The 20,954-nt window shown below is 42.2% G+C and overlaps 3 protein-coding genes across 18 annotated transcripts in view; 1 reads left to right on the forward strand and 2 right to left on the reverse strand.

The window, feature by feature from the left end:
• Positions 1–91: 91 nt before the first annotated feature.
• lsm12b (LSM12 homolog b) lies at positions 92–7,274 on the reverse strand. Its single transcript, XM_056365648.1, has 5 exons — positions 7,116–7,274; positions 4,896–5,029; positions 3,725–3,834; positions 1,804–1,930; positions 92–696 (listed from the first exon to the last, which is right to left on the reverse strand). Exons 1-5 carry the CDS (start codon positions 7,240–7,242, stop codon positions 604–606), a joined length of 591 nt encoding a protein of 196 aa, XP_056221623.1. The 5' UTR covers positions 7,243–7,274; the 3' UTR covers positions 92–603.
• A 256-nt stretch (positions 7,275–7,530) lies between these two features.
• Positions 7,531–11,102, forward strand: g6pc3 (glucose-6-phosphatase catalytic subunit 3). The gene is made up of 6 exons (XM_056365646.1): positions 7,531–7,872; positions 9,003–9,109; positions 9,210–9,300; positions 9,409–9,527; positions 9,962–10,103; positions 10,207–11,102. The coding sequence occupies exons 1-6, from the start codon at positions 7,655–7,657 to the stop codon at positions 10,547–10,549; spliced, it is 1,020 nt and encodes a 339-aa protein (XP_056221621.1). The 5' UTR covers positions 7,531–7,654; the 3' UTR covers positions 10,550–11,102.
• Positions 11,103–12,240: 1,138 nt separating this feature from the next.
• Positions 12,241–20,954, reverse strand: part of tanc2b (tetratricopeptide repeat, ankyrin repeat and coiled-coil containing 2b) — a 144,207-nt gene continuing 135,493 nt past the window's right edge. For 14 of the 16 annotated variants that reach the window (XM_056365634.1, XM_056365632.1, XM_056365630.1 and 11 more), the window contains 5 exons: positions 19,990–20,019; positions 18,493–18,584; positions 17,933–18,079; positions 17,615–17,715; positions 12,241–17,463 (listed from right to left, as the gene is read on the reverse strand). In XM_056365634.1, coding sequence (XP_056221609.1) covers positions 15,393–17,463; positions 17,615–17,715; positions 17,933–18,079; positions 18,493–18,584; positions 19,990–20,019 — 2,441 coding nt within the window. In that variant the 3' untranslated portion in view covers positions 12,241–15,392. The remainder of the gene's footprint in view (positions 17,464–17,614; positions 17,716–17,932; positions 18,080–18,492; positions 18,585–19,989; positions 20,020–20,954) is intronic. The other 2 variants (XM_056365631.1, XM_056365633.1) reach the window with 1 other exon arrangement.

Consider the following 20,954-nt stretch of genomic DNA (forward strand, 5'->3'; position numbering starts at 1 on the left):
ACCAATAATGTGTTTGCATGACCTGTTGGATTAAAACCCATTCTCCGTGAGCCCCTTCAAAAAGTTGTTGAAAATTACAGTATTACAGTCAGAATTTTTGTTACTTTTATTTTAGAAAATGTCCTTTAAAGTGTGGCGTTTCAAGTCACATTTTGTTTAAAATACAGAAAATACAGACAGTAGAACATGGATACAGCAAAAAAAGGAAACAATGACAGAAAATAAAGCTAACAAGCCTTTCTGACTGCTCTAGTTTTCTCTTTTTGAAATGGAACTGAAGGCAAAGGAAGAAGGGCGGAAAAAAGAAAAAGGCTTTGGGGACAGGAGGGGAGGAGTGGGGGCAGAATGAGACAAGTTAGTTAAGGAAACTATGGTTGCTTTATGGTTCATGTTTAAATTATTCTTTATAAAGTCTAATTTAAGATTTAATCTTTCCTCTTTCTTTTTTGTCTTTTTCATTTAATGGTATTTTGATCTTCTGGATCCAGGGCCCTCAGCGCTCCTCCTTGTGGTCTCAGACTGAGGACAAGGAATGCCGACTTAGTCTGGCAGTGGGAACAAAACCACTCGCGTCGCCTTCCCTGGCTGACCCACACTGCCAACTCAAGAAGATAAAGTGGAGTCCTTCTGTGTTTGCTGTGCTTGTGAACGTTGCATGGACTTCTGACTTTCCACGTCTCTAAAATGTTTCTCAACCTGTAGGAGTAAAAAACGATAATTTATGGACAGTTTTCAACATCGGTTCTGACAAAACTCTAAACAAGAATCACACGAGCTCCCTATTATACCACCTGGATGTGCTCACTGAACCTCCATGATTCAGATCAGCAGTCAAGGAGCCAATTTGAAGCTCATGTTGTCTTTATGCACAGAGCAATACAGGAGGTTAGAAAGTTTTATAAATTGCCTTAAATCAATCACTATATATATATATATACACACACACACACACACACACACACACACACACACACACACACACACACACACACACACACACATATATACACATAATACTAAACTTATTCTGATTATGTTTATTTGGGTTACTTCATGTAAAAATCAGTAAATTCAAACAGCTGCAACGATTAAGAGTTAGAAAATTAATCGTCAACAATTTTGCTAAAATAATTGTGGGAATTTGATGCTTATATTTGTCATAGATGATAATAAACGTGCCTCTCTAAGAGCTTTCTCCCTGCCTTCGAGCGTGACAGTACGTGGTAGACAACATCTTGCACAAACTAGTTGCTTTATCAATTTAATTTATAACTGCATTTCCTTTATTTTGGTTTCCCATCCACACAACACCAATCATTTCCACACCTGAAAAAAACAAAAACTGTTCACCAGAGAGGGCGAATTCAAAAAGCCTGTCTCACACTGAGCTGTTAACAACCCTGCACACTCGCACAGGTGTTTCCCATTAACTTGACTAGACCTCGTCAGGTGAAGCTGGATGGAGCTATGCTGGGAAATGTGTGATAACATCACAAAAATGCTTTGTACTAACAGCGTGTACTGTTATATAACAGCAAGGGCGGAGTAACTCAGTTAAATGGAGTTAGGGTGGCGGGTATGACCGTGAATCTCCGAACAGCAGCAGATGATGTGGTACACTTTTAATTTAACTTCTCTGCCTTTAAGCGTGGGCACAGAGGTTGTGATACCTTTTCTATTTCTATATTTAGCCACTTGATGCAGTGGCCAAATGCACTTGTAGATACACTTAATAAAATCATCTGCGGACTACTTCATCTGTGATGCAGTTAGTGAAATATAGTAGATACGAAATATACTTACTATTTTGCGTACATGACTTAAAGCGCTTCCCTCTTTGCCTTTGCAGTTCTCAACCTGGTAAGGCGGTGAGATTACGACGTCGTCCATCACAATAATGTTCTTCTCCTGCCATTTACAGTCTTTGATGCTGCAAAGAGAAGTTACAATCATGTTGTGTAAATGACAAGATGTTTATTTGTGAAGCACATCAATGTAACAAGGGTTTGACACTGGCTCTTCATCATGCTTGTCTTTACATTTGTGTCTCCATTTCTCAGCTAAATAATTTCCACCACTAGGTTGTGACCGGTGGATGTTCCAAACACAGTGTCCACTCACTATTTATTATGTGAAATGTGTTGATAGATGAATATGGTCAAAATGCTTAGTTAAGCATTCACGGTATTTGTTACGTGGGGTGTGACTGTGTTTGTCATGTGAGGTAACTGTGTGAAAGTGAAACTAAGTCAAACAATAGATAGGTTTCATATTCTATATTAAACATGGTCATTGGGAAAAGGGAACAAAAAGCAAATTCAAATCAAATTAATTTGAAATTGCTGATTCCAAAATTCTGCCATTTTTTGTCTTGATGTGTTTAATCTTCAACAAAATTTAGAGCCTTTGGAAACAAACAGGATTTTACACGAGCCTGCAAGTAGCACAAAAAACTTGTGATGGCAATTCCCCTACAAGAAATGAGTTGCACCTGTCCCACAAAGTAGGAAAACACCCACTCAGGTGTCCAATGGCGGTCTGATACCGGGCTAAAATAGAGTCTGATATACGAGACTAAAATAAAATACGTCACATAAAGTGACATGAATTTAATTTTAACTTTTTCAAACAGCGACACAGGACATGCAGGAACATAATTAGTCATGTTCTGCTTGTCTAAAACATAACCGTTAAAAAGCAAGACAAAAGTTTTCTCTTCCTTACCGTGTATTACTTTCCTTATACATCTGTTAAAACTGGTCTAGAACCAGTTCTTTGCAATGAAAACCTGACAACTGGTTGAGTAACTTTAGGGAGTAGCAGTATTAATACTGTTTGTTAAACTGTGTCCTCAATAAGGTTTTCTAGATGGATTAATGCAGCTCGAAACAAGGCAAGTTAACAGTCTTGTTTCCACTGCCACCCATCCACAGGAACAACTGGTGCTTTCTCATTACATCCAGTACACAATGCACCCTAAAACCAGAAGTATTTTAATGCAATAAAATATTATGTCCGGGAGAAGTAACGATGTCTGGACTGTGATTTTGTCTGTTTGTTGGGATGGGAGGGAAGGTTAGGGACTTAAATAAGTCACCATCACATTTGTGGTGAAAGGAATGGGGGGGGGGGGGGGGGTACACTGTGTATACAAGACCTCTTGGAGAAAACGCATTGTTATTCCCCGACTGGAAAATATTTTCTCAGCTACTTTCACTTTTTAAAAATCAGTAGTGAGTTTCTGCTGAGCTGTTTGTTTTGTTTTAAGAGATTTGTCCACAAGTGTTCCATTGAATTTTGTTTCCGTTTTAGTCTGACGTGACACTGGTGCAGTAGCTGAGGTGTAGGACTCAGTTCCTACTAACCAAGACAAGAGTGAAATGTGTTACTGGAGGCAGGCGGAGAGGACAAGCTGTTAACGGCAGAAAAAAAACATGTATTGCTGCTCTTTGTGATGCTTTTAGTATCCACTAAATTTTGGATCATGTGTAAATATTCCTGGGTCTATCATGGAATTGTGTTTCAATGCCCACAGGTCCCTTGGAATACTTGGAACATCAGCATCATCTTATCTTCTTGGTGACATCCTCAGTGCATATAATTGTTTGACATTATATATTGATGCTTTTGACCCTCACTGTAGAAGACTTTGCTTTGGCTTAGCAAGTTCCTGCTTGACCCTACTGACCTGATCAGTGACTGAACAACAACATGAAGTTCTTACGTTTTGTGAATAGTCTGGAATAGCTGTTGGCCCTCCAGAGAAACCCCAGCACTGATTGCATAGGCTTGGGACAGCTTGTCCTCCTTTTCTGTCCGTGCTCGATTGGCAAGCTGTGGAGCGATGAATAGAACATCAAACATCTCTGAAACCAGGAACTGGAAACTTTCAACTAGGAACAGATTCTTATTTTTTAATTGCAAGAACAACAAGTCATGGCAGTTTGAATCCTCTATTGTGCTGTGTTTAAGGACCCTTGGAATTATTGCTCATAATCTTTGGCTTCATAGGCAACACTCTAAAAGTGGACATGATCAACTGATCAATATCAAATCAAAAAGCCCAGGGAGCGAACTTTCACTCAAAGGGCTTTATTTACACCTACCCATAATATCTTCTACATAACCAATGTAAACAATGCATATATAAAAGATTGAATTTTTTGGTTGTTCAGGGGAAGGATCCTTGGAATTCCATACTTCCAGCCTCAAAATACAATGAGTTTCATCTTGCCCTAATTTGAAGGGTGTATAGTAACCATCAAATCCTTTCCCAGCTTCATTATACCAGAAGCCGATGGCGTTAGCCAAATTTCTTTGGGGGGCCTTCAGGTGACCCTCATTAAGGAAATACAACATGAGATCTTTGTATTTACCAAATAATTTGCATTCACATATTCCTCCGTCACTAGCAAATACAGTGCTTCAACTGGGCCCAATGAAAAGGCGTGGCAAGATGTAAATCTAACCTATAGACTTCTGAGTTGACCATCATGCGTTGAGGTCACAAGCCCCAACACTGCTGGCTGTTTGAGAAAAACTGACTGTTTTTTTTTTTTACTTTAAGGTTACAAATCTTCACCTGAGCGCATCATCAGTTTTGGCTAGACCGCCTCATTTTGAGGAGAGACTCTGGCTCGACACTGACCTCTACTCCTTTGAAGGAGCAGTCTTTGTGGGCCACACATTTTGGAAATCCACCTCTGAATTGAGTCATAGCTCAGACTAAATGACGAGCGTCCAGTTACATGTGTTTAAGTTCAACCTCACATTCAGTTGTAGTATCACTCATTGATTTATTTAGGACTTAAATTTAACATTCCCATCACTCATTATCATTAATTGAGGCACAAACCAACACATGTAAAGAACAGAAACAAAGTTGATGGACTCACCTTGCTAACATTCAGTGATGCTAGTGGGGGTGGAGTCTCAGTGCGGTCATTTATTATGTCCACATCAGAAACATAGGCTAAGTTGATCAGGATGACGTCGTTGAGGTTTGGCTTACCGCTGGAGGAAGCACATTCTTTGAAAGAAAAGTCAAGGCACACAACTTCATGACAACGCATCACAAGACAAAGTGACTATTGAAAGCTGACCCCTGATGAACCTGAACACCACTAGTTAGCCTGCACAGAGAGGCCTATGATGCAGAGAACTGTGGCTGACTGACAGTGAAAGGTAGTGCCAGTTACAGCATGCGACTATGAAGGGCAGTGCTGCCACCTCTAGTAAGCATGGATGAATGAATGAACACTTGTTAGAAGCGTTAAATTCTGTAAAGTTTATGCACATATGCACAGCACCAAAGCAGTGTTCACTTTGTCTGTGATTCTGAATGAATTTCTTTGCTGGAAAGTCCACTAAATCAAATGGCTTTTGGGTAAATTACCCAATGGCAGCCTTCCAAACTTTGCATTCTTCTCAATAAATCCTGGCTTATTTTATGAAGTCCCTAATTAATAAATTAAATGGATCTAATAGTTCTTGATCTTTAACTGCCCTGGTTTCCTGTTGGATGAAGCCCTTCTTCATTTTCCCATGATAAAAATTCTGAATGAAAAAAACAAACAAACAAACAATAAAAAAAAACAGCTAAATTCTTAACATATAATACAGAAACATATATAAAAAAATACAGGAAAATGTTGCTCATCTTATCTCAAAATCATTTTTTTCTGAAATACTGACAGCCCAGGGCCTCAGGCATTCACCTCACCTGCCCTGTCAGGAATACACACACGGCGCATCACATTTGTTATTGAGATTTCTCTTGCACAACAGGCTCTCCACATATCTTAAACTAATTTGTGACATATTGATGGCATCAATTCTCCCAACTATTCTTTATTTTTTGCTGATTTAATTTTCAAAAAAAAGAAAAAAAAAAAAAGATACATGGATTTGATCTGCTATGACAATGATGGCATGCCCTTAAAGTTTGACCTAAGTGGTAAAAATTCTCAATGTCATGTGTAATTTAACGTACAAAACGGTCTTATGTTAGTTTCATCTTCAGCAAAATATCATTAACTACATCAGAGAAGGCATCGTATAATAGTGCATGCTTTTATATTGCATTGGCTTGGCTTATTTAAAACTAAATTTGCCTGTGAAGTTCCTTACATGCCTTCCTAGATTAACTTAACTGTCAAAAGGTTGAATCAAACACCCAGGCCTGTGATGAAAACTGTCAACCCCCCACACTGTATTAACTTCATTCATTCGGTCCCTCGCCGCACATCGTGCCCACTTCATCTCATGATTTAAAATCAGTGCAAGTCATGAGGTTATCCAGCGTGCCACCTTACCGATGTTCATAGTACACACACCCCATGAATGGGTGTAGACATGTTCACCAGCGAGCTAGCCTTAGTTATAATGAACTCATGATGCCTGTGCCACCCCAATCACGTCGAAATGAAACTGATATTTCACTCCACGGTCGCGCAAAAATTACAATATCGCAAGAATAGGATGAGACGTGGGGGAAAGCTCAGTTGATAATCTTGTGAATGCTAATGCCGTTAAATGAGCTAGCAGCGGCGGTGTGTGGCTGACCGAAACTTAGCACGTTAGCCGCGCTAACGGCAGCTCGATTGTAGCGTGGAAGATTCACGGTGTCCATTCATCCCTAGCTTTTGGAAATAGCCGTTAGCATCTCCAAGTGTTGGCATCACTAACTGAGAGAGGGAAATCGAAGTTCACGAACCACAACGAGAAGCGATGAATGTCAGTTAGCTTGCTAACTAGCAACGGTTTGTGCCTGTGAGAGCACACAGCCATGATGCCTTACAGAATCCGTTGCCAGATAGTGATCCATGTTGAGGTCTGGCAATACAATGAGTGGATTCAAAACACATGCACTTCCTAGCGGATAACGTGAACCTTAAAATGACCCGGCAACACCGGTTTGATCGTCAACCGATGATAAATGTATGGGCAGTTACCTCTCAAATTAAAATATTTTAAAACGGTTAAAGATGTGTAACTCAGCTACCACCAATTACGCCTGCGCGGATCACTATTTGACATATTTTCGGTTACCCTACAGGCCCTTGCAGCCAGGCAGGCCAGCTAGCCATCCGCAGCTCGAAACAAACAAAGGATACTCAGAGTTAACATCTTGGACTGGTAGTCAAACGCGACCACTTCTCCTTGCAGACGTTGGCCCAAGCAGGTGAGGCAAGAGACATGGCTCCCGACGCTGAAATACTCCCCCGGTCCAGGAGCCGCCATCTTCTCCGCCAGGAAACCGGAGCGCCTGCCTTACGTAAAACTACGTGATTTCGTATAGTGACGCAACATGGGCGTGTCCAAATACGTCGCGTTGTGGTCATTTATTCAAATATTTGACTTACATTTACAATTTAATCTATTTTTACCTCACGTTGTATCATTAAATATTCTACCTAATGCTTTAATTGTCGATTAACGGTGATGTTATTTCATTAATTGAAGTGGAAAGTTGTGGCTTTGTCTCTGATTCAAACCTATAGACCCGCTCTCCAGTCAGGGTGCTCTCCCTACCGGGGATGTGGCGGTACTGCATGCTTCGCTGCAGCACTCCTCCAAACACAAAACAATCAGGATTGCAGCATTTAATTTTATGCTACACATATAAGTACGTGAATTTGGAGAGGACGAAGGAATGGAGGCGATTTATACCCAAGGCATTTGGATGGCTGAAACTCTTCAACAGAGGACGAGGAGTCAGGAAAAATTCTGGCTAGTTGTCACTCATATTGGAGATCCTAAAGCAGCTTTTCTGCTGCTCTTTCCTTTCACCTATTTCATCAGCAAACGAACTGGAGTTGCGGTGCTTTGGGTAGCAGCTATATCAGAGTGGTTAAACTTGGTGTTTAAATGGTAAGGCAGCCAAAATGTTTTAAACATGGCATTAATGTGTAGCTTTTACTCCCCCAAACACTTTAGTTACCTATAGCTTATTAGCATGTTGCTAGTTAACGTTAAGCTTGAGTCATTGTCACTTAGCTGTGATATCATGTATAGATATTCTTTTTTCAATAATTATTGTCAACAATGAAGTTAGACACAATTGTACAATTTATTTTGTTGACGTCGCAGCTTCCTGGACAATAAACGCAGTCCAACCCTATGTACTGTCCGATTAGAAACAGACATCCCCGGAACCATCATGTTTGTAGTGGCATTTTCTCATGCATTTCCTCATGGATTTATTAAGAACCAGATATAGGAAAAGGGAAGAGAGTGTTCAGAAAGACAAATGAATAGCTGCCATTACTATTAGCATACAATGGATTGAGTGTGCATTTAACTAGTCTAAAGTAGTTAAAGCGTTAAGAAAAATATTAATGATATGGTATTCATAGAGCATGTTTAAGAAAAGTCAAATGTCAACCAAAGAGGAATTTAAAATACAATTAAGTTAAGTGAAAATATATGGATAAATAAGAGTTACTGACAAAAATAAAGAAATTATATAGTCTTAACTGGAGGAATTCAAAAGCATTCGTGGAAAGTTCTGTCAAAAGATGGGATTTAATGTTCAAGATTGAAACATGGAATAATGAAATCTTGGTAGGTAATATAGGATAAATACAATATAGTGATGGGGTTATTATAGAATACAAAAGTCTATAAGAGTCAGAATTTATAGAGTTACTGTAGGTTTCAGAAAGAAGAGATATTTTGTCTTTTCTTAATGCAAGAATATATATGAATAAGTCAGATAAATGTGAAACTTGTAACTAATAAATATAGTATAATAATAATAATATAATATAATATATAATAAAAATAAATAAAAATGTTGATTGTGTGCTGATAGGATGTAAAAAGCTCAATGTAACAGAGTTAAGGCTCTGGTTGTAGAAATCATTTTTTTGAGATATGGGCCAATAATAAACATTCAGAGTAAAAACAATACATTTAGTCATGATACAGAGTTTGGTACAGTAGGTGGCAGTCGTGTAAGTTATTGTAAGTTATGTGTTGTAAATGTATTTTCTTACCAGGATGCTGTTTGGAGAAAGACCATTCTGGTGGATAGGTGAATCACGTCTATTTGTCAACAAGCAGCCCAAAGTTCATCAGTTTTCCTCCACCTGTGAAACCGGACCAGGTGAGAAGTCCTCAAAGAAAAACACAATATGTATCAATCATAGATAGTACACTTACTTAACTGTACAGCCAGAGGTATAAAGCTGGTGTCCGTCTCTCAGGAAGTCCGTCGGGACATGCAATGGTGACAGCAGCAGTGTGGTGGGTTGTGGTGTCCTCACTGGGATCATTTCTGTATTCCCGTACTCACAGGTATCCCCCTTTGAAATAAACATATGCTGTTTTGGCTTTGAAAGTGAAGGTAAAGAATGGAGAATATCAGAGCTATTGTTTGATGAACCTCTTTCTCCTTGCCTCCAGTGTGGTGTTATCAGCTGCTCCCTACCTGTTCTATGTGTTGATGCTGGTGGCAGTTGGAATCTCCAGGATCTTCATCCTGGCTCACTTCCCTCACCAGGTTGTTGCTGGCTCCATTACAGGTCTGTATACAGAGTCATGTGCAAGCTGAAATATGGAGTCTGGGTGGGCCATATTGATTAAATCCATTTTACATAAAAGTATTGATATATACAGTATATTGTATTATAATACATCTTCTGGAAAACAAATTTGGAAATCTTAAATCAGTAAAATAACCAGATAGTTTTGTCTATTTTTGGCTAGTCCATTGAATACCTGACATGTACTTCTTCACACTGATGCAAAAATCATATGAATCCAAAATTACCTTAAAAATCATTGATTTGCAACAATTCTCGCTGTAGCTTAATACACTTAAAGATGGTATTTTCTGCATACATGCTATGGAAAAATCTTGTGACACGTGAAAAAAAATGTATATTGTCTCATGTCTCAAGAACATTCAGTATAATCTTTCATTGCAAATTTGATCCGATTGAATTGTTCTGGTCAGGCCTCATTCTGGGGATTGTCCTGAGCCGCAGAGTACCAGAAGGTCGCCCCCTGCTGTTCTTCTTCAACTTCAGCATTGGTCTGCTGCTCAGTACTCTGATGCTGCATGCTGGATTACAGCAGCTGGGAATCGACCTCTCCTGGTGAGTCTCTCTACTATATTCATGTATATTAGTGACAAACATCTCTGTCAGATGAAGCTGCAGAGAATTTTCCAGCCATGACTGGACATATTCTATTCCACAGGTCTATTACTTTGGCTAAGAAATGGTGCAGCCATTCCGAGTGGATTCGTTTGGATACAGCCCCCTTCTCCTCTCTGACTCGAGATTGTGGGGCCCTTCTTGGTTTGGGGCTGGCCCAGTACTGGAAGCCTGGAGGTTTTTCTCTGCCATGGGCTCCAAGGGCGTTATCTCTGGCTATTTCATCCATGGGACTTTACCACGTGAATCGCCTGCCACTCCCGATTCAGCCACAAGGCCTCTTCTACGGCCTCTTCTTTGTCAAATTCGTCATAGTGCCTCAGATTGTCATGGTGCTTGTACCTGGACTGGTTCACCTTTTCACACGAAAAAAGAAGAAGGACTAGACACGGTTTTCTCTCCATGCTACAGGTGTATTTCACACCTCTGAGGACTATAGCTATCTTCTGACAGAATAGTTCCTGTAAACACTTTAAACGTCTATGTAATGTATTCCATTGGTACGGTTGCGGGTAAAGTCTATAGTTAGTCACACCATATTGCTTTTTTCTCTTAATGTTCAATCAGCAATTGTCTTTTTTTCAGTCAGTGACTTAATGTTTTGAGAGTACACAGGCCTTAAATCAGGGGAATGTATCTTATTTTTAATTTCTGCTCATTTGCAGTACGTGTATGTACTGTAATAGTAATAAGTGTTGTAAGTGTTACAGTTGTTTGCAAGAAAAGTGCAGATTTGATGTACTGTGCATCAAAAATATGACATGACTTGAATTTTTTGAGGCAAAAATTAGCTGTAGGTAATTTTTACTCACTTTATTTTTAATGTTTTGGTCCCCAGACTTTCATCCCGTTATAGATTAGGTATATCAAATAAAAAATAAAAAGTATCCTAATGTAGGTCTGAGGACCAAAACAAAAATAAAATGTGTGAATAGTTGACCCCAGAACTCTTCGTTTTTGTCATAATCACAAGTTTTGATCCTACAAACCTGTCAATAAGACCTTCTGAGGGCTAAAACCCTATAGAAATTGTTTCCCAGGAAAGGCTAAAATGTCACCACTTCACATTCTGTGTGTAATTCAGCAGTTTAAAAACTCTGATGTTCATGCTAGGGTCACGTTCGGGTCAACAGATGTCTGATTTTACAGTTACATGGACATTTGACAATAATAATGCAATACCATGCAACAAACCATTAATTGAAACATCTAAACTGCTATGATCAATACTTTTTGCATTAACAATGGATCAAATCACCACGTGAATGTGTGAGGGGTTGTCAGTTGTGACGAACCCACTGGGAATCATCACCTGACTCTGCAGTTTCCTCCAGCTCTATGGAGCATTTTAGCATCTTTTTTTTTCTTTTTCTTTACAGCCCACAACTTTACTGTTTTGGTTCAGTCTCACCACAGTCAACGTCATCGTTTTCAGATGCAACACGCTGCTGCTGATGGTTTAAAAGCTCCAGGAGCTCACTGTGCACTTCCTGCTCAGCAAGAAACAGCAGACAGAGAAAATTAGCGACTATAGCTGATGAACATAGTGGAGCATTTAGCAGCTAAAAAGTCAGATATTTCCCTCATTAGTTGGGTAACCAGAAGCACGACCGACAGTGAATGCTAATATCGGCCTGTGTCTGCTAGATGTGTAAATAGGCAACTGATTACTAACAAGCTCACCATATAAAACTTCATAAGGAGATGTCATTGTTGTGTTTACAGTTTGTTTAGTTGCCACCAAGTACACAAAAAAAAAACAATGTAAGCTTTATAAATACTTTCTATTTTTGCAAGGTCATTGTTGCAGTTGAATTGCCCAGGGCCTCAGGCATTGAATTGCATTATATTGTATAGAAGTTTATTATTGTGTCGACACACTGGTGTTAAATGTGGTTATGTGGCCCAAAATCATCCAAAATAAATAAATTACATATTTATGTTAAATGCACATAATGAGTAAAATAAATAACTGACATGCAGGGCGTGTTTCAGTTGGTAACCATTTATAAATATGTTCTTTTCCCCCCCGATACATTATGTTTGACTGTACAGATTACAATCAGTTATCATGAGATAAAAACACATTCTTTTTATTGTTTTTAATTAAACTTTTTATCACAGCGATCTGAAAGCTCACATTTACAGACAAGAGAACTCTGCTCAGCAAGCAAATACATTAAAATAAAATAAAAGAACCTTTTCCCTTTTGTCTAGCGAGGTTTAAGGAAAATGATAAGGATAGTTCAGGGATAGCAGTCTCCTTATCTTGATCCGAACACTGTATCACACACCAGAGTCAGGACACTGCTATACATGTTTCTGCTTGAGCTCATGGAAAGAATAGAACATGCATCAGACTATTTACAGCAAACTAATATACACAGACAGCTTGAAACCATACACCCTCAGATATCCTCAACTTAGAAGTCTTGTTTAAATTAAGTATAGTACAGTTTATACCTTCATCTCTGTAAAGATAAGTACGGCAACTCTCTGGTAGCAGGTGAAACTGAGGATGAGCAGGAGGCAGTCAGGAGGAGCTGCTGTCTCTCTTTAGATATTTTAATCTTTATTTAGAACCAAAATAAAACGTTACAGACAAATGGTCTGTAACTTTTCGCACATATACAAATAACTTGAATACTCTCATTATTCCACTTTCTCAGTCAAACTCCAAATATGGAGTTTCTGGGTACTGAAATGTCAGTCATCTTTTTTTTTTTCTTTTCTTTTTTTTTCTTTAAATGTATCTATCTGTTGCAGCAGATTCAACTTCTTTTCATGACATGTGCAGGACCAGTGGATTAGACTGGCTGATTTGGAGTTCGAGGACGTTTTGATGGCTATTTATTATGAATACTTAAATATGGTCGACCTCTTGAAACAGACTTGCTTTACTAACGGACCCGAGCTGGACGGAGTGGAATATCTGAGCCAGTATATACAACTTGTGCTAGAAAGTCTATACATCTTCACCAGTTTAAAAACATTGTTTGCTCTTCATATTGTCATTCATCACTGCTTTGTAAATCATATGATAATAATAATAATAATAATAATAATAATAGTGTCTATGATAGTCTGTTATCACTGGCCAGAGGTCTGACCCATCACACACCCACTTTCTCCAAATTCAACAATCATAACAACACAGTAAGTAAAATACATAAAGTGCACCCTTAGTTAAGAACTTAACAGGCATTTTTAGTGCAGAGGTGGCGGAATAAAAATGCATTATGGGTAAAAAGAAACAGCACAAAAGAAATGCAGGAGAAAGGGAAAACGTCTGTAACAGTGGTCGTGTATGCATTTGCTTGCTTTTAGTCGCTGAGCACTATCCATGTTAACCCATCACTAGCATATGTGCTGAACCTTCTACTCTCTCTTACAGTGTCGTTACGTACTGAGGAGGGACAGAGGCGAACTTTGACACTCGTGATGAAAATCACCCACCACAGGATTTTTTTTTTTTTTATTTATCATTTGACCAGTCATTCAGATAAAGATGATTGAACCATTCTGTGGCCAAAGATTCACACTAGAAACACAGTTACTGCGCTCAAGGCCTTTTTTTTTTTTTTCTTATCTAATAAAGCAATCTGTCCTCAGAACAAGATGTATGAGTTATCCAAAAAAATCAAATGAGCTTGTAAAAAACCATAGCAACTCATGCTTTGCTTGTTTATATGAGCAGATAGTTAAACAAGTTTTCAAAGATGTTTAATGACAGGGAGGGGGATGAATATGTCAGTAAAAGTTAGAGGTTTGCAGCCTTGACAGCTGGTTTAACTTCACACTAAGGCATTTCATGAGGTCTGACACAGGAATGATACTTAACAGAGATACAGAAAATCATAATTTATGTATTTGAACCTCAGAAGGTTCAATGAGGCGACGTGACTCAAAAATGATTTTAATCAATGGAAAATGATGCAGTTATAGATGCAGGGAGATGTTGGATTTTCATTTTGACACAATCATTTTAACACCAGTTCAAAGCCTTGGACCTTTTGAAGGTGCACACTGGCACAGTCTGGGTAGGATTTAATTTTGTTTATTAAGTGTGTTTATTAACTGAAACCATTTGTTGCTCAATCGACTGATCATTTCAGTCATTTCAGTCATTTTTCAAGCAGAATAGCAAAAGCTCACCGACTTTTTCTCCAGCTTGAGGAGTCACTGCTTTGACTGTTTTATATCATTGTAAACTGAATATCTGACTGTTGGTTGACATTTGGAGATGTTGCCTTGGGACTCGTAAAAATTATACTGGGCATATTTTTTTTATCAATACCTGACATTCCACTCCCCTCCCCCAAAAAACGGATCGAAAAAAAAAAAAATCAGCAGATTAATGGATAACGAAAATAATCGTTAGTTGCAGCCCTATTTTACATTATTGAGGACGTACTGCAGCAGAAAAAGCATTCTCTTGCATTACACCACAACAAAATCTTTTTTTATTTTGACACAAAAGAGGTAATAATGTCATTCAAAGTTGGTCTGTGTCCCTCCTTCCTCACCCTGGTCGGTTCTCCACATCCATATGACTAGCAGTGGGACACAAAGGCAGGGTTAACAGAATACAATTCAAACGCAAACTATGTTTCCTTTTATTTCTATGTACAATATATAACTTAATTATAAATATTGTCATCTTTCTCTAAGTACTGAGTTGTTGAGCCATTTGTATTTTCTGAGCAATGTACAGTATTGAACATATAATATTGTATTACATAGAATAGAGCCTACTAGCAACCTTGGTTAAGAGCACACTTTGAAAGAACAGAAGATGGATACAGAGTCCACAAGTAGAGTCCGATGATTAGTACTTTCACTCTTACAGTCCCACCTGTTGTGTTCACTTGTGGGAACTTTGTGCCACACAATGTTTTGGAAGTGCACTGGTCTTTAATTCAGTGAGATCAGAACTTAGGACCCTCCTGTTATCCTACCTGTGTGCAGAGTATGATAATGAAATAATCGCTTCACTGTTAGTTATGTTTTTCATATAAGATAATGTCTAATACCCTAAGTGTGTGTGTGTGTGTATGCCGGCTGTGTGGTTTTCTCTCTGACTGGATCTGTCTCTCGTGAGTTCTTTAAGACAAGTTTGTCCATGTCACATGTACAAAGGTCAGCAGCATGTGCTGTTGAGCTAACTGTTTTTTCTCCTCTTACTCCCACTAACAAGCCCAGTCCCACCAACCAGTCACAGACAGGCCATCACACATTTGATTCCACAAACGGTCTCTTTGGTTTGATAGGGGAGGTGGGGCCTTGGGTGCGGGAGTCACGCGAGAGCTGGCGGTACATGTTGTCCTGGTAGGCCTGCGCCACAGGCAGAGTCCTCGCCACCTTCACATCCGGGTAGGTGGGCACCTGGCTGACCCTCTCCAGGATGTCTCCACTGCCGCGGGAGCCGTTGGCCAGCTTCCCCAGTGAAGGGGGCTGGGTCTGGGAGTAGTAGTCCTCCTCCAACAGGTGTCCATTTTGGGCGTTGTTGGTCTTGTTGTAGTAGGCGATATTTCCCAGTGAGGCGGGGGGACTGTAGGTGGAGCCTTGCTGGACCAGCTGGCCGGGCGAGGTGGGGCTAATGGCAGAGTCCATGGACGTCATGGCCCTGGACCGCGAGGGCTGATGCAGGTACTGCTGAGTCCGCGCCGTCTTGTCTATGATGCCCATGAAGGGCGTGTTCCGAGAGCGGGTGGTCTCGCCCTGATACAGCCCCCCGCTGCCCTGCGAAGGAGAGATGGGGGACATGTCATCACAGGTGCGCTCGTATGTGGCCTGCAGGGGGATCTCCATCTGCTGGATGGAAGAGGAAGGCCTGAAACCCGGTGCTAAATTCGAGGTGGATCCAGTTGAGATGTTGTTGCTGGACGGGGAGAATCGAAGGCCTACGCTCTGAGAATGGATGAGAGGCCTGGGGGTGGGCACATGCTGCTTCATCTCAGTAGTATTGGCACTGACGGGGCGCCTCACCATATGGGGAATCTCAGGAGAGCCCAGCTGACAGGGTGGCATGGCGTTAGCGCGCTCCAGCACGTGTTCAGAGACTGGGTAGTAGGCAGCTGACTGGCTGCGGCTGATCTGGGGTGTCTGGCTGTAGCGCATGCCCCCCGGGCCCCCGCTGCTGGCGCGGTAGGCAGAGGAGGGGCGCTGGGGTAGCTCATCCTTCAACAGGCCCGACTCCATAACCCCTCCTCGGCCGCCGTGCTGACAGAGGGCCCCAGAACTGAGGCTGGCCTGGACCTGGGGCATGGACCGTCCATCCAGGGAGGGCTGGTACACCAGCCGGCTCTCCACGTCCACTGAACCCCCTTGGTAGCGACCGCCGATGGAGTGGCCCATCTGGCCACCGTAGCTGCTGTTGCCCATCACATTGCTGGGCTGGTTTGTGCGGACTATCTGGGCTATAGAAGGCTGAAGACGAAGGCCTTGGGCTTGGTGGTGCTGGGAGGACAATGAGGGCTGTGAGCTCAGCTGGAACGAACGCTGGCTGCTCATCTTAGAGAGGGGAGATTTGGGTCGGCCGGGGAGCTGCTCTGTCTGGTAGCGCACAGGCGACCCAGACTGGGACCTGTACAGACAAACACTTTCTACTGGCGGGCTGGCTCTGTATTGAGCAGCTCGACGTAAAGGGGAAGGCGGGGGGCTCTGGTGATCCATTCCCTGACCCCCGGTGCCCATGGGAGGCGGGCTGAAGCGGTAGGACGGCTGATGCACTGGGGAGGTGTGAGGCGGGCTGTGTCGGTAGTGGGAGTTCTGATGTGTTGGGGATAGAGAGGGCGATGTGGGCTGGTACGTCCCGCGGGTTGGAGAGGACATGGAGGACGAGGTGGGGTGATACTCATAGGGCTGGCCCATGGGCGAACCCCCAGCTAAATAGATCTGATCTGGATGTGTGGGGGAGAGCGGTGGGCTCTGAATGATGGGAAGGCTGGAGGGATTTGCGAGAGACTCAGGTGGGGGCAGACCCATAGACATGGCCTCCAGCTCCTGCTCCAGGTAGTCCTCATCCTCAAACAGGTCCTGGACGGGCTCCATGTCCTCCAGGCGGGGCTCTGGGGGAGGAGGGAGAGGCATGGACAGGGACAGGGACTCCTCCTCTTCTGGGGGAGGCGTAGGAGGAGGGGAGGGAGGAGGCTCCAGTTCCAGGTCCTGCTGCTGGTGCTCCTCCTGGTCGAGCTGGTGACACTCCTCCTCCACCCTCTGGAGCAGCCGCTGGATCTCTCGGTTGTTGGGGCACTGCTTTATGGCTTCATTCAAGTCCTCTAAGGCTTCAGGAAATTGTCTGGAAATAGGAGAATGATAGTTACTGTCCTTCTGGGGAAAAAAGTCGTTGTCCAAAACATAATAATTAACAAAAGATTCACAACTGCATGGAAGTTCTTAAACATGTGTGCCAATCACTTAGTGATGTGTAGGGGGACACAAGTGCGTACCTGCTGCTACGCTTGGCGCGTGCCCTGGCGTAGTACGCTTCATATGATTTTGGTTTCAGTTCAAGTGCCTTCGTAGCAAATTCCTCAGCCATCCCAAAGTCCTGCAGAGATTGAGCAGAGGAGAACACGACGACTGAACGACACCCAAAACACACGTTGGCCACAAAGGAAAATGTGGTCAACAGCATTATCCTTATCATCTTGTAATGCATCATACTGTTCGGTTCGGTTATTTCATGTGATAATTGTCTCAAAAATGGGCAAAAGTGAATCTTAACATAAGTGCGCTTTAGTCTTCTAGCTCGCCCGCCGACTTACGTTCATTTTCCTCCGACATCGGGACAGGTTGAGGAAGAGCGATACTTTGAGTTCCCTGAATGTCTTGAGGTCCTCGCTGAAGCCTTCGCGTGGAAACTTTTTGAGTGCATACTGATAACGCTGCGCCGCCTCCTTCACCTTCCCCTTCTGCTGGGCGAACAGAGAGACGCCTCGTTATCCTTTCACTCACAGTGAAATTAAAGACTAACCTGAAACCTTAAAAACATAAACCAGAGCTAAACGTAGAGACTCTTTCAGCATCGTTTAGCATCTGTTTTCAGACTGAGCTCGTTCAAGAATTTGCTTTGCTCGGGAAAGTCTAATGCCGATACTCTATACTAGAATCATACCCGCAGAATCAGGGTTCATTTTACTTTATTTTAGTCTGCAGAAAATAGCAGCCTATATAATTTATATTAAGTGATCCCAAAGGAAATCCATATTTATCCATATTTACAGATCACATCATCTTTGCTGAAAAAAATGCATTTAAACGATGTTTTATCTTTTCACAGATTATCTATAATTCACATTGTGAAATCCGAGGCCGGTCCTCTGACCTTGTAGAAGCTGTCCCCCTCCTCGATGAGTTTGCTTAGTAAGATGATCATGATGTCGGGTTTGGACGTGGCCATGGCCCATGTGGCTGGACCTGGGTAACACAGGAAGGAGCAGATGAAAAAAAAAAGAGAAAACACACAGTGAGAAAAGACACACAGTAATAAGCAGAAGAGGAAGGAAGGAGCGACTGGGAGTCACACTACACACAACAATAATAACAGGGGTGAGGACGACAGCCAAAATGGGGGGGGGATGGATGAGAAAAGACAGGCAATCCACTCTAGAGAAAAGATTACAAAAAAAAAAAAAAATCTGCTCTGGAACCCAGAGAACACTGTGACCTCGCTATGGGAAATCAGACCTGGGTCAAATACTATTTGCCAATAACTATGAGGCTTTTTTTATAATCCTGCTGGGAGCCGCAGAGGCTCGGCCTAATTGGAGTGCAGATTGAGCACCTTTTGAATTTTTCAACCCAAATTATCTTTAACTATTTTCTGCAAATATGTTTTGGCCCAGGCAAACCCAGTGTAGATGTACAGTACAAAAATAACTAACTAAATAAATAAACAACACTGTCATGTCTTTCTACTGAGACACATTTTCTGTCTCGTCAAGAAGTGCAGAAGTACAGTAATTCTTTGCGCTACTGACTATTTCCGGGATGTGATTAAGAGCAGCAGAAAAGCAGGAAAACACTAATTTTCCAATAAAAACAAATGGGAGCTGCGTATCTAAAGATGGAAAGAAAAAAAAAAAAAAAAAAATACTTGGTCCCTGGAGACAGTTTTACGACTGAAAAATCAAACACAATCTCTTCCCTGAAACTGATGTGTATATGTTGTGTATCTGCGCAATCCTTGACACGTGTACACACACCACACAGAGATGAAAAAGGAGGAAGGGGTGGGGTCTTGCACAAGGAGACACGGGGCAGGTACAATAAACAAAAAGAGGCAAGCAGGAAGGACATAACAGAGCTCTGCAGGCGTTAGCTGTCCCTCTGAGCTGGTGGTGGTGGTGGTGGTGAGGGTAGGAATGCTGCTGACTGGCCTAGCTGACACTGAGGAATCGTCTGGAGGATGAGCGATGCACAGTACAGTGGTTTATCACCTCAGTCTGTGGTGGCGGTGGTACAAAAGGAATTACAAAGACATGCATTTTTTTTTCTCGCTAAGTCACTACCACGCAAGTGTTACTGAGGGCTTCCGTCATGCATCTGTGGGATGGAAGGTCAACACCTCGATACGACGTCACAGGCTGGAGGCCGGGCATGCTTGTCATTAACCACTTGAATGTTAGCATCTACCTCTAGGCAATCCCGACTGCATCACTGTCAGTGCTAATACCTTTGCATGTTATTATTTGTCAGTTTGAGAAGGTTTTGGTAGCTAAGCTCGCCTGCCGACACTTAGGACGACACAGACAACACAGAGAGAGGAGATAGAGCTGTCAAAATGCCTGGTGGGGTGAGAAGTCGACAGCCTTGGCTTTACCTCGGGGCCGACTGGGCAGCGTCTGACATCCTGGGGCCGGAGAGAGAGGCGGGGGATAGGGGCAAGAGAGGGGGGTGGGAGGTGGGGGGGGGGGGGGGGGTGTAGGGTGAGGAGGAAGGAGGTCATGAGCGAGGGAAAAGGAGTGTAAGTGGGGAGGGCAGAGGAAGGAAGGGGGGGCCAGAATTGCCAGAGAAAACAGGGGTGTGGGAGTGCGTAGGAGCGAGAGGAAAGAAAGAGAGAGAGAGAGAGAGAGAGAGAGAGAGAGAGAGAGAGAGAGAGAGAGAGAGAGAGAGAGAGAAACAGCGGGAGGGTGAAAGAGAAAGAGAGGTGATGGCGGTGGTGGTGGTGGTGGAGGAGGAGGAAAAGTGAGAAAAGGAACACAAAAAAAGCAGCAGTGAGAAGCGGAGATAAGTGCCTCAGCAAAAAAAAAAAAAAAAAAGAAAAAAAAGAAAAAAAAGAAAAGGAAACACAGATACCAAAAAGAAACACCGCAAGCGCTAATAACAACCTGTCTCTGAGCAACCGCAGAGGAGAAGCCAGAGAGGATGTGATTGAGAGAGAAACAGGGAGATATCATGAGCGATAGAGACAAACAGAGAACATGACAGAGAGAGAGAGAGAGAGAGAGAGAGAGAGAGAGAGAGAGAGAGAGAGAGAGAGAGCAAAAACCACACAGCGGCAACAGTAGTACAATAAAAAGAAACACACATCAGAGCTAGAAATAGCTGAGGAGAAGCAGCACGGTGTGGCAGTGGGGGGGGGGGGGTGGGGAGGGGGGACGGGGCGGATGACATACAGTAGTAGGAGGTGGTTTCAGCTACATGGAGACACGAGCCTGAATCCATGGCTTATTGCAGTAAAATGCTACAGTGCTCTATAATGACCAGCAGGAAGAGCAAACTAAAAAGGGAGTGTGTTTCCGTCGTCGGATCCTCCCTTCATAGTCTCTCATGCGGCTCATGCTT

The sequence above is a fragment of the Seriola aureovittata genome, chromosome 21 (assembly GCF_021018895.1).
Source record: "Seriola aureovittata isolate HTS-2021-v1 ecotype China chromosome 21, ASM2101889v1, whole genome shotgun sequence".
Taxonomy (NCBI): Eukaryota; Metazoa; Chordata; class Actinopteri; order Carangiformes; family Carangidae; genus Seriola; species Seriola aureovittata.

Bases quoted from the DNA above. Each gene is read 5' to 3' on its own strand.
- lsm12b (XM_056365648.1), bottom strand. From the start codon at position 7,242: ATGGCGGCTCCTGGACCGGGGGAGTATTTCAGCGTCGGGAGCCATGTC. The intron at 5,030-7,115 runs GTATCCTTTGTT...TTTCTTTCAAAG, and splicing joins GTCCAAGATGTTAACTCTGA to AATGTGCTTCCTCCAGCGGT. The intron at 3,835-4,895 runs GTGAGTCCATCA...ATCGCTCCACAG, and splicing joins CATCACTGAATGTTAGCAAG to CTTGCCAATCGAGCACGGAC.
- g6pc3 (XM_056365646.1), top strand. From the start codon at position 7,655: ATGGAGGCGATTTATACCCAAGGCATTTGGATGGCTGAAACTCTTCAA. The intron at 7,873-9,002 runs GTAAGGCAGCCA...TTTTCTTACCAG, and splicing joins TTAAACTTGGTGTTTAAATG to GATGCTGTTTGGAGAAAGAC. The intron at 10,104-10,206 runs GTGAGTCTCTCT...TCTATTCCACAG, and splicing joins CTGGGAATCGACCTCTCCTG to GTCTATTACTTTGGCTAAGA.